Genomic DNA, 12,895 nt, shown 5'->3' with positions numbered 1-12,895 from the left:
CGCAGACAGCTTTATACTTTCAATATGGAAAATCTAAGTAACCACCAGCAAGACCCACTGTAGTTTTAGTAGTGCTCCTTCCACAGTGTATTTTACAAGAGAAGTGTTCCCCAAGTGGAATAATTATTTCAAAGAGTCACTTGAAACAGCAATCCTTACATAGAGGTATTGTCTTATTTATTACATAGATCAGAATAGAAGTCCATCCCAGGTGAAACTACGTATCTTTGAAAGTGAAATACAGAATGACAGAAGAATGAGGTATTGGTTGAAGTATTAAGCAAGTTTGGGCCTTCAAAGACAAAACTTGCTTGTACCAGCTTTACTTGCACTCCAGGAATTAAAAAAAAACACGCTTTGAGTGGGACTCTCAAAGACAAAACTTGCTTGTACCAGCTTTACTTGCACTCCAGGAATTAAAAAAAAAACACGCTTTGAGTGGGACTCTCAGGTATTTTAAATCTACATTGTCTAGAAAATACACATCTAAACATTAACGATCTTTTTATCTAACACTACTCTCTATACCAGAGAAATTAAATATTTGCACCTGTGAGGGTGTACCTGTATAACAACCTATCCAAGGTGACTTTCACAGATTACGAATGATGACTTGGGGAAATAATCTCCTCTCCCCCTCCTCCCCAAACACTTTATTAGCCTCTGTTTGTTTAATTCTTCCCTGGCTTCTCCCACCTGCACTTCCTCCATGCCAACTTCATTGCCACCTACACCACTTTCCATACAGGAACCAAAACACAGCCTCGTCCATAGAAGCTGGCTTTAACTCCCTACTATATTCCTTACTTCAAGCCTCTGACCTAGAGGATCTTACCACACATTAGCTGTGTGTAGGAATGTTACTAAAGACACAATACTTATTAACTGGTAATCTAATTAAATAATGTTGACAACTCCCAGAAAATAGAATCTTCCATGCTATCGATTACATGCTCCTCTATTCCCCACAACCAAAATGTCTCTCCAAGAGTTGCATAACCTTGGATGAAGGGATATGGCAGGTGTCTCCTAAGTGCAGCTTACTTACTGACATGAAGGTGAACCCATTATCCCACAGGGTACATTAGTTCCCTGCTGAGTTTTCTTTATGTAGTTAGCTTCATTAGGGATTGGACAACAGCATTACTCAGCTGCCAGATGCTCCATCTGAAGCCAGCCATAAAATTAAGCATAGCCACATGAGGGGCTGTAATGAAGCCCCAGGGCTCAGCAATGTTCCTGCTCACTTAAATTCCATACCCTCACCCAGTACAATCTGGAAGAGGAAACCATGGGACAGCACCATGACAGCTGCTGCTGCTTTAAACAGAAAGTTGATCTCCTTTACCAAAGAATAAAGGAAATATCCCAACTGATAAATGAGGGAAGAGCAATACTATCATGAAGGGAGAACAATTCTATCAGGAGTTCCTATCATGTGCCTCCACCTCCTCACTACCCTTTTTCACTTCCTATCAAGGGGCTATTTGCTACCTAGTTTCTTCCTCTTCATTATGTGCCACCTTCTCCCCTACCCAACACTACAGAAAAGGGTGGTCTAGCTCTTTCTTTGTAACTGGGCTAGAGGGCACATGGTCACCCGCTTCCTTGTCTTCAAGGTTCCGCCATTTTCCACTTCATCTCAGTGCTGACTCCTACATGAAAGGCAAATGTGGGAGTGCCTGTTGCACACTCACTGCACACACACTGAAGCGAGAAAAAGGCTAGCACTCTAGGTCTGGAGCTGATCCAGCTGAGGTATGGACAGAAAACGCTTATTGCTTGCTCTTAGGCCGGTGCAGACGCTAATGTAAGCAGTATGAGACTGCTCACATTCAAACATCACAAATATATAGTTCATCTTTCAAGACAGATGCCTCTCAAAGATATATAGAGTCTTAATGGCAGCAACTCTTCAGTTACAGTCACTTGAGGGCAATCCTAGTATAAAACACTGCTACCCTTAGCTATATAAGGAGGGACAGGACCAGGCATTTAATAGGAAACAGTTTTCATTCTAGAACCTTGAGTGGTTTGGGTTTTTTTTCAGCTTACTGTCAGTGTTGTGGAAGACAATTCTACTTTCTTTCAGTTCTCCATCCAGACTACCACCATTGATGTTTGTGTATTGATCATGATAGCCAAATGACTACAGGAAGCAAAATTGTTTGGCCAGTTGTTTTGCTTTTAAACTAATATTTTTATTTTTTTAACATAATTCAATATAGGATTACAGACAAGGAATACCACAGTCTCTTTACACAAAATGAGTGCTTTTTTTTTTTTTTGGAGCATACAAAACAGACCTATTCAGCACAGGTTCATGGAAAGATCCAAGAACAAAACCAAAAAGAACAAAAGGCTAAAATGTTACTTTAAGTGCTTCTTCTTTAAGATTGTGCCCCAGGTTGTCCCATCCCAAGCCCTGCACACTGAGCCATTATTCTGGCCCCTGCAATTAGATTCCGGTGCTTTGCAGTTGGGCAGACAGACACGCTGAATTCACTCTGGTTCCAAGTTCATTCCTTTTGATTTCCACATCAGATCAGGAAAACCTAATTTTGCAACAGCAGAAAGTTTTACAGGAGCAGTAAGACTGGATTCCTTTACTAAATAAACTACAAAATTCTTAAATCATAGAAGTTTCTAAAGTCACATCAATATCATCACTGATTGGCCTGCAGGCATTTAACCTGATAGGCAGAAGGTCTAGTTGCCCAGTAGGAAGTAACTCATGCATCCAAAAACTTCCTGCCTCTGTGAGAGACCGTGGAAGCCAAACTTGACCTTCAAACACCACCTTATCATAGCCCTGCACTCCCATTAAACTATCAACTTGGTACAATATAGTAATCTGCACTGCAAACACACTGAATTTTTGGAGTACAAAGATTTACCACATAACCCTAAATTACACTGCAATCTCCATTCTGCTAGCATAGCTAAGCTTTTCAAAATTAAAGAGTCTGTTTAAGCTATACCTACTCAAGTACTGTACTGCTTTCACAACCATGATAGGAAGAGTTCAAACAGGAGTTAAACTTACTGAAGACTCAACTGTTGAAAATAGTACTGTCATTTTTCCTCTAATCATATGAGGAGGCAGACTTCACATTTAACTGCTTCCTCAAGGAGTATACAACAAACAAGTATTGCTACAGGATTAGGACTTCATTATAATTATTTAAATTGTTTTAGCATTTGTTTCAGGTAAAGAAATGAGTTGAGGTAACTGTAAGTGCAAAAAAAAAAATGAACTCTTATGTTAGCTGTTTGTATCCTCTGAATTTACTCCCACAGTGGTACACAGTCCTACAAGCCTAAAAAAAATGAACTCTTATGTTAGCTGTTTGTATCCTCTGAATTTACTCCCACAGTGGTACACAGTCCTACAAGCCTATCAAATACACATTTGACAGACTAAGAGTAGCTTACTGTTGATCTCTCAGAGAGGTTGCCTTGTCGAATGTATTCTATTGCAGCCTCAATTGATGTTAGACAGTATCCCAGTTCATCCTTCACTGAACTGCAAAGCCTGAAGTTCTTTATGTAACTCAAGTTGGCCATCCTGAAATAAAAAGTTAAAGCCATGAACCACTAAAAATAACACTAGGATGACATACCTTAATACTGTAACCCATGTTAGGCAATGCAGACAGACAACAGGTGTGAGTAGAGAAAAAGCTTCTAGAAAGATTTTTAGGCTAGCAATATTATGCTTCTTCTGAGCTTTGTAGATGGATCAGAACCTTACTTATCTCGTAACTATTCAATTAAAAGGGGATATAAGGAATATGAAGGACAGGATAAGGACAGCAGCAGGATATTGTTTCACACACTTCAAACATGTTAATGTTTCAAGCACTATCAGTGTTAAGTGATAGCTACAAATTGAAGAAAAAAATGCTACTCTCAGGTATGGGATACACCAACACTAAAGTTCAGGCATAGGCTAGCAGCAAGCAATTTTAAGTACTCAAATCTAGTTTCTGTATATGAAATGTATCAAATATCTAGAAGCTGCAAAAAGGTTTCACAGCTCCAAACACAGATGAAGAAGGACCAGCCTGTGAAGTCTGTATAGTCATGCAGATTTGGTATAGAGATGGCTTCCCATTCCAACTGTTTTCTAGGCTGGGAACCAAAACATTAAAGACACAGCACTTGATTTCTTGTTAGGTCCTTAATTCAGTCACACCTGTAATATGTATTTGCTGTTTATCCTAATAAAAATAGTTTTCTGCATTATATCAGCCCCTCTTATGCTTTCAGTAAGTTATTACTATATGCTCATGAACATGTGCCCCTACAGCAGCATTGCATATAAAAAGATATGATGGAGCTCTCTATAGCCAACATAGAGTTACATACCAGTTTGGGATTTCTGTTTTTACAAGTAAATACAGCAAAACAGAGAGAAGATCATCTGCACACATGGTTTCCATGTTAACTAAAAAAAGAATTTACATATGATGTTAGTCATGTCATGGTTCAAAGCAATGGAGGTCTGCCTCCTAAGACTAAGATCCAGCTCTTTTAGTAGAGAATGAATTGAGTAACCAAGTCAGCCCTTCCAATGTTCTCAATCTCCCTCTAAAATAGGCTGCCAGGAGCCAAAAAACCAAACACAGTTTGCACTGTACAAATGGCAATACCTGACTAGCATCCCCTCCTTTCTATACAGAAAGAACCAGAGCACTACCTCAAGACTTCTGAAATTCTTGAGGGTAAAAACTACCCTCTAAGTTGATACACTTTTCTATAACCCAGGAGTCTTCCTGAAGACAGGAGGAGGTGAAGTAGGAAAAGCATAAGTTCACTGTACTACTCCATTTGCTTAGTGGAAGTATCTTCTTCCTCCAGGCTAGATAAAAATAAATACCGGGATAGGGATAAGAGGTCCATGCTTTCCTATCACAATCATTTCTGTAATCCATGGTAGCACTTTGAATGCAGCATGTAGTAGGTTTGTTTGTCCCCTACCAACCCTGCATTTTGCAAAAGATGCATCTCAAGAGTGTAGATGTAAAGGTTATCAAGGAGCACAGACAAATAGACAGGATGATCTAGCAGTGATCTTCAGTGCTTAAAATGGGTCACCCTCAACTCCTCTGCATGAGAAGGCATCCTAGCACATGCAAGCTTCTCACACGCTCTAGCCGAAACACATCTAAGCTAACCAAGTACCCCACACCTCACCCCACGAGAAACAATGCTGAAGTGTCTATGTTGGCTCTATTTTGCTTTGTTTAAAAAAGACCTGCAAGGCAGACCCCAGTCGAATTGTTTAATCTACAAGTGCTATCCAAACAGCTGTTTATATACCAGAGAGCTCTGTGTGCACTGGTGAAGAAAAAAGTTTAAAATAAAGTTATTAATTCACTAATTACTGACCTCTTTGGCTCGGAGATTGCATAATAATTTGTACCACTTTTCGTAGACAAAGTAGCTTCTGTTGAGGGGAAGTACATTTGTTCAACTGACCCAGTTCTCGCTTTGCACGTGGTATATTAAAACTAAGAAATAATTTGAAAGAAACGATTAGCATGCAGAGTTCCCGTGCAGGATGTCTGGAAAGCTGCCTAGTGAAAAAAGACCTGGGGGTGCTGGCTGACAGCTGGCTGAGCATGAGCCAGCAGCGTGCCCAGATGGCCAAGAAGGCCAACAGCATCTGGGCTTATATCAGCAATAGCATGGCCAACAGGAGCAGGGAAGTGATCGTGCCCCTGTACTCGGCACTGGTGAGGCCGCACCTTGAGTACTGTGTTCAGCTTTGGACCCCTCACTACAAGGAAGACATGCAGGTGCTGGAGCGTGTCCACAGAAGGGCAATGAAGGGTCTGGTGAAGGGTCTGGAGAACAAGTCTTGTAAGGAGCAGCTGAGGAACCGCAGTTGTTCAGTCTGGAGAAGAGGAGGCTGAGGGGAGACCTTATCGCTCTCTACAACTACCTGAAAGGAGGTTGTAGCGAGGTCGGTGTTGGTCTCTTCTCCCAAGTCACTAGTGATAGGATGAGAGGAAACAGCATCAAGCTGCATCAGGGGAGGTTTAGATTGGACATTAGGAAAAATGTCTGTACTGAAAGAGTGGTCAGGCATTGGCACAGGCTGCCCAGAGAGGTGACAGAGTCACCATCCCTGGGGGTGTTTAAAAAACATGTAGACGTGGCCCTTCAGGGCATGGTTTAGGAGACATGGTAGTGTTGGGTTGGTGGTTGGACATGATGATCCTAGAGGTCTTTTCCAACCTTAAATGATTCTATGTCCAAAACCCAAGCTTTAACTTATTCAGAGATGAAGTGAAGAACGGCATCAAAATATTTGTATCTATACTCAAAGTACACTTGCATTTCTGTACCCTGCAGATTGAGAGGGAAGCATAAGAATATAAAAGGAGACAGCTATCAACGCAAACACTACCCTAAAATGACACTCACAATGCTCTACTTTTCTGTCTCAAAGGACTTAAGTGTAAGAAAAATTTGCTGTTGTCTGAAGGAAGACACATTGACTGGCCTGAAACCTATTTAGGACAGGACCACAGTGACTCCTCAGAGTCCACAATCACCTCTCTCACCTGAACTCAGGCTTCACTCCAATGTCTTTTTGTTGCAGGTCTTGAAGGCTCCTTGTGATTTTGTTGAAAGCAGCATCCTAATCAATAGAATGGCAGCAGTTTTTTTTAAAACTGCATTACATGAATGTAACTAATCTTTAGCAATCAAACAAAACTTACCTCACTTGCCTCAATAGTCCCCACATATTTGAAGACTAGATCATAAATAGCATGGTGGATATACATCTGTAGAAAAAAAACCCAGTACTTTAGGCATGAAAGGGAGAGTTAAAAATAGCTTGCTAATTATTTTGCTTCATTTCAGATACTTACTTCAACTGCTTGTTTAATCAGATTCATCTGCTCTTCTTGCTTTGCAAGCATCTTCTAGAAAAGGAAAACCATACAAACAGCAAGAGAAAGTTAAATTTATTGCTTAAGTAACACTGTGTACTATGTATTTAATGGAGTAAGTGTTTACCAAGTGCGAATCTCTCAAAAGATGCTGCAGACATTTGGTATAAAGTGCACTGACAGAATCCTGGGTAGGAGGAGAAAAGAAAAAAAAGTATTCAGATTTGGGTTAATCTTACTTGAAGCAACAATGCATAAGTAAGCAAAGAAAGGAAGTTTTCCCTGTCTTAGAAGCGTGCACTGCAGTAAAATTTTAGCTAGAAAATTGCCTTTACCTAATAGTTAGGTGGCGGTAATACACAATTAAGAATTCTACTTTCTCCCTTCCCACACTCCTCAACTCTAGATTATGACACAGAAAAGCTCAGTCAGACAAAGATATCCAAAGCAGTGAGGTGATTTATATTTAGTAAATTAAACATCAAGAGGCAAGGTACTTACTATGTAGTGGCGGAGGCTTTTCCTTTCATGCTCTTTAAATGTTCTGTAGAAAGATCCTATGTATTTATCAAATCTCTCACAGTGCCTTCCCAAGAATTCTCTAACATCTTCAATATTTTTAAGAGAACAGAAGTTTGATGAAGCTGTAGATTCACCTAAAATAAAAGCCAAGAATTAAAACATAGGTTTAATATGTATGCATGGTAAAGAACTTTGTTCCTACATACACAGCCAACTTGTGGGCAGCGAAACAAATTCAGCTTGCTATACCGTTAACTGAAGATATTGCTTTTAATTAGAAGAATTTAATACACCATATTTAAAATAGGCTCTCTTGCCTTTTACGTCAAGTATTTATCTGGAATAGCTAAAACTCATTTCACATGGTTTTTTTACCCTGGGGTAATTTATTGCCATATACACAACTCATAATTTGAATGAAAGTCAAGCTTGAAAATAGAAGAAAAACATATTACAGTATTGACTGAATGTCCATGCAGGAAGTCAGTGCACTCTAAGTGAGCTGTAAAAACCCCATCTTGGATTTTTACATAACCCATTCTTTATTTAGACATGCTTTCTCTGATCAGGAAAGCAAAGTTGCTTCATGTAAACATTCAACCAACTGGATCCCTCACTTAAAATTCATACTGCTTTTCCAGAAATTTTTTCTAGGCAAGTCTCATTTGCAATCAAAGGCAGCCATATAATAACAGGCTTAGATCTCATTCATTTCAAATTACAAATTACCTCATTTCTGAAAGACTGCTATCCAACTACATTAAGTAATGGCTAAAAAAGGAACACCACACTAGAATATTTTTTTCAGATTTTAATATTTTATAATTTAAGCCTATACATATGCCAGGTCTTCAACCTCCAAGCTTTCATACTTCCCTCACAGTGCTATTTTCACACCACCCTAGTATTATTTCACTTTGTCATCATTTGTTTCAAACAGGATGTATTTAGGAAGACTAGACGCCCTTATTTCAGAAAAAAACATATTTTAAGAAGCTTCCATTCCTTTTAATTAGTAAACACAGCTTGTTATACAAAATCACAAGGAAATCCTGTTACATTCACAGCTTTCATAGTAGCCTTGGAAATAGTGTTCCAGCCTTAAGAGCACTTTCAGTACTAGGACAAAAATGAACACGTTCAACTTAATGAGACAGACCACCAGAAGAGCCTCTACAGAGCTATGCTATACAACCTCTAACCACTGATGAGGCGGTCATGAAAGAGTACCTCTCCAGTATTTTGCGCATCCACCTTGCATCTCAAGTCATGGCACATTTAAGACTAAATCCCTTTAAGCAGTCAGCACTAAACTGAGCATTGCTAAATAAATTATGCTGATCAAGTATTCCACAGAAGATTTTTAGTGCTGGGACTGGGGCATAGACCCTACAGAATTAAGTTTGCCTGGCAGCAACCTAATGTTTCTCTCCCGCAGCATATCAACATCCACCCCAGCGGGCTAATAAATGCCAAGAGCTTTCAACCAACCCAATGCTTTTCAGAATGAATGAAATATATTAAACATATCAAACATACTAATTCGCTCACTGTGCAAACAATACTACCAAGTTAACACTTCAATACATACCTGAGCTTTCTGTTTTTTCCAATGGATGAGCTATGCATAATATACTAAAGCTTTCTTCTTTTTCATTGTAGAATGTTTCCTCAAAAAGAACAGGTACTGAGAGATGATAATTAAAGCCAGTTCCTAAGATGATGAGGTTTCCCTGTATGAAGATCTCCTGAAACAAAACAAAAACCAGATCAAGTGTAAAATTACACTAGAAGTAAGTTACACTCTGGCTTCTGCATTGTGTAGTTACATTTCCGGGGAAAGAAGAGAATCTTGCAAGACAAGAAAGCCCCAGATGCAAGAGATTACACAGCATGAGAATATGAAAACAATGAAACAGACTCCTTCAGCCTACAACTAGCTAAAACTTCCTTATACCTACTTCCTTTACAAGTCTATTACTAGTGGAGGTTTCAGACAATATCCAAAGTCTGAGTGACTATTCACAGATTTTAGAGCACTTCTAGTAGATGGGAAACTGAAGGCCCCAGTTCTAAGTTGGTTTAAGTCCAGCTTCAGAAAAACAGCACGCATCTTGTCTACATTTCTCATGCTCAGCTTTATCTTCTGAAGCAACTCCAGTGAGACTATCTGCAGTAGGAAGATCTAGATGATAGCCTGCAAACAGGTGCAAGATCTCAGACTGTACTACAAAATTACAAGTGGAAAAAAAATTCTTATGCAGTGTTAGCACTGGTTATCATGGCTTGCTGCTACATTAGTCAGGTTCTACTCTACTTACTGAGCTGAATTAATACATCAGGCCTCAGATAAAACTCGATACCATCATAATTTTGTCTTAAGCCTTGGTGAACTTGTATCTGCATAAAATATAGACAGGCTACTATCTGCCTGAAAGCTGGAGAGACAGTTCTTAACTAAGTGATAAAGGCTCTTCTGCCGCACAACAGAACGCCCAACAGCCACAAAACACATAAATTGATGAAGTTGCTTCACCAAAGTGGTAAGTTGAAATCAGAGGCAGTGTTACCATCTGAACAGGACAACTGTTCTTGTGTACATGCCAAAATACAGCTTTTGCTAGAAAGCAGTGTATCCCTAAGAACTCTGTTTTAGATGGGCAACATACTACTTTTGCTAGGTAGCTCTAACTCCTAGCTACTTCTCCTGTAACCATTAGTTCACACTATCAGTCATCAACTGCAGTGAATCATTTATTGGAGTGTCCCCAAGCTACATTCAGATATCAAAACAAATACCTTTCCATTTAAGGTCTGAAAATTTTCTTCTAGCGGCTTCAGAACATAAGATTCAAACTGGCAGGTAGAAAGACTGTTGCTTGAAAGGCTTCCTTTGCATGGAACTAACACCTAAAAAAGTTTGATCATACTTTAGGGAGAAATACCATGTATCACCAAATAAACACCAATAGCTTTTGCCCTTTAGAGGTAAGCAATTTAATCTGCTTATAAACATTCACTAGCAAATGCATAGCAACTACAGGTGCTTTTGTTTAAATAAAAAGGAAAGGCCATTGATAGACATATAGTCCGGTGAATAACCCAGAAGTTTTATTTAGTGACTTATCTGGAAAAGCATGACAGGTGTTGCTGAAGCAAACAATACTAAGAGAAGGAGATTAAGATTAAATCTTAAATTACTTAGCACCAGTCACCTGAATGACTTGAAATTAGGCAGCTAGTAAGAATGAAGTAAATTTTCAAAGTAAAATGAAAATCTGCCAGAAAGAAGAAAAAAAAAAATATAAAGTTAGAAACATCTTGGGTTTACTGCACACCACAGATTGGCAGTTTGAGACAAATTCTTAATTAGGAAGCAACACATTATTAATATAACACTGCATACATGCTGAAAAATACATCTCATGGTCAAGGAAGAGAAGCATGAAGCAAGTGGTTCTTTTGCTACTCTACTTTCAGATAAGGTGTTAAAATACAGACAGGACTGATGAACAGATTTTAGCATTTCAACTGATCACATCACTACCTTAAGGAATACACAATCGTAAGAACCCTGTCCAATTTAAGGCTTTATTTTGTTCTCTGGTAACAATAACCCGCAAGTCTAATGAAGTCTCCACACACTTAATTTTGGATGAAGACTAACTGCAGAATACCCAGATTAGAAGTCTTAAGGACTGGAGTTTTTATTCCAGCTCAGTTTAATGGTTTTATTTTGCTATGTAAAATGCTGTCAGAAATGAGTGATTGTCTGTCCACCAGAGATTTCAAAAGGTCAATCCCATTTTAAGTTACAAATGGGAGAACACATAACTTTAGTTCATAGCAAAGAAAATAAGCTTTCTGTTGTAAAGTTTAGAAACAACACTAACTTTGACCTTTTACTACTATGCAATATATCAAGAGGTCTGTATCAGTAAATAACAAGCAACTGAAACTAAAAGTTGCTCTGGTTCACTCCCAGATTTTGTAGGCTTGCACAAATCTTTATACATGTCATAGCATGTATATGATTTAAATACACATACCTACTATTTAATAAAAGCTTTTAAACATACTTTTTTATACTTACAATACCATGGAGTTCTGCAACTTTGCTACATAGATCAGGACGCCGCTTCTGAATGGCCAAATAAAAGGGATTTTTCAAGATATCTTCATCATACATAGCCATATGGACTTCAGATATTCCAAGCAGATTTTCTAAAATACATATGGAGAACGGTTAATGTATCATACATACATGGTATCTGTTGAAGCATAATATTTGGGAATACTTAGGGGGCAGTTTGATTCCTCTTGTCTAAACAGCAAAAGCAGTTTCAGGTCTTGATGTGAGCAGCCAACAGCATGCTTAACTAATAAGGAGGTAACTATAGTTACTCAGAAGTTATCCAGAAAGATTTTCCAAGGATATACATTTCCAATTACATAGTTATTCTCATGTCTTCTTAGGCCTTCCAGGTGTCAGTGTCTAACAACACATGCTATGTCTGGACAAAATTTAGGAGAGGAGGCAAGAAGTTAAGATCTACATCATTACCATTTTGATATACAAACTAACTTGCACTGGTAAGGTCTAAAACAAGCCAATGAACATGAATTAGCAGCTTCTTTATAGCAGATTCTACTGCGTGACAGGACATTGATGCTTTTGCAGTATGCTCATGTAAGTCTTAAGACCCACCTGTTTAAGGATTACTGACTGACACACATCAATAAGACACCCAGAGAGTGTAACAGAAATCCTTGTGTAAGGCAATCCTCAACTTTTCATGGAAAGTACCACCCCAAGGCGATATGAAGATCCATGTCATAATTAAAAAGTCACTGTGAAATGCATCATTTGTGGTCATCTCTACCTCCATGGAAAAAGTCTCAGTGATCTGAGGTCAGGCTGATGCAGAACATTTGGCAAAACAGTGAGCAAAAGATTGACTGAAGACAGAAACCCCAACCCGTAGGCATTAGAAAAAGCTATCACTAGGTGTGTCACAGGGAAAAGATGATCTCCAGAGGCACTAGACCCTCAACTGCTTGCTTCCTCAATTCTAATTCTCCATAAAAATCTATGATACATCCTAGAAATAAGAGCTGAAAAAACCTTAATAGGTCCCATCTGGACTAACTTAAGAATTATTTTATTCAGAAGAATTGAGATTAACAGGCTTACAAGTGCTTAATTAACTACCCTGTTCTATGTCTTTTCCCCTCACCAATCAACAGAAGCTGCATAGTTTCCTCATGCAATTTCAGCTACGTGTCTTAGGAGAGGGTGAGAACAGCAGCAGAATTTGAGCAAGTCGCCCTTCCACAATCAGCATTCCCCTGTTTTCTCAAATGTAGAATTATTCCTAGCGTATTATTTGCTCAGTGTGAGCTTCTTATGCCTTTTTTGTAGCACTTGAATATCTTACTACCTAATACTCTACTGGTACAAAAAA

At 38.8% G+C, this 12,895-nt stretch overlaps 1 protein-coding gene across 5 annotated transcripts in view; it reads right to left on the bottom strand.

Annotated features, from left to right (window-relative positions):
* ANKRD27 (ankyrin repeat domain 27) overlaps positions 1 to 12,895 on the bottom strand; it is a 57,788-nt gene that overhangs the window by 26,962 nt on the left and 17,931 nt on the right. For all 5 annotated transcript variants that reach the window (XM_075101441.1, XM_075101443.1, XM_075101442.1 and 2 more), the window contains 11 exons: positions 11,524 to 11,654; positions 10,230 to 10,340; positions 9,022 to 9,178; positions 7,410 to 7,564; positions 7,036 to 7,095; positions 6,888 to 6,941; positions 6,735 to 6,800; positions 6,576 to 6,652; positions 5,395 to 5,516; positions 4,372 to 4,450; positions 3,436 to 3,568 (listed from right to left, as the gene is read on the bottom strand). In XM_075101441.1, coding sequence (XP_074957542.1) covers positions 3,436 to 3,568; positions 4,372 to 4,450; positions 5,395 to 5,516; positions 6,576 to 6,652; positions 6,735 to 6,800; positions 6,888 to 6,941; positions 7,036 to 7,095; positions 7,410 to 7,564; positions 9,022 to 9,178; positions 10,230 to 10,340; positions 11,524 to 11,625 — 1,116 coding nt within the window. In that variant the 5' untranslated portion in view covers positions 11,626 to 11,654. The remainder of the gene's footprint in view (positions 1 to 3,435; positions 3,569 to 4,371; positions 4,451 to 5,394; positions 5,517 to 6,575; positions 6,653 to 6,734; positions 6,801 to 6,887; positions 6,942 to 7,035; positions 7,096 to 7,409; positions 7,565 to 9,021; positions 9,179 to 10,229; positions 10,341 to 11,523; positions 11,655 to 12,895) is intronic.

Source organism: Phalacrocorax aristotelis, chromosome 8 (assembly GCF_949628215.1).
Source record: "Phalacrocorax aristotelis chromosome 8, bGulAri2.1, whole genome shotgun sequence".
In the NCBI taxonomy this organism is placed as follows: domain Eukaryota; kingdom Metazoa; phylum Chordata; class Aves; order Suliformes; family Phalacrocoracidae; genus Phalacrocorax; species Phalacrocorax aristotelis.
Note: the sequence above shows the minus strand (reverse complement) of the source record. Positions and strands in the feature narration are given on the sequence as shown.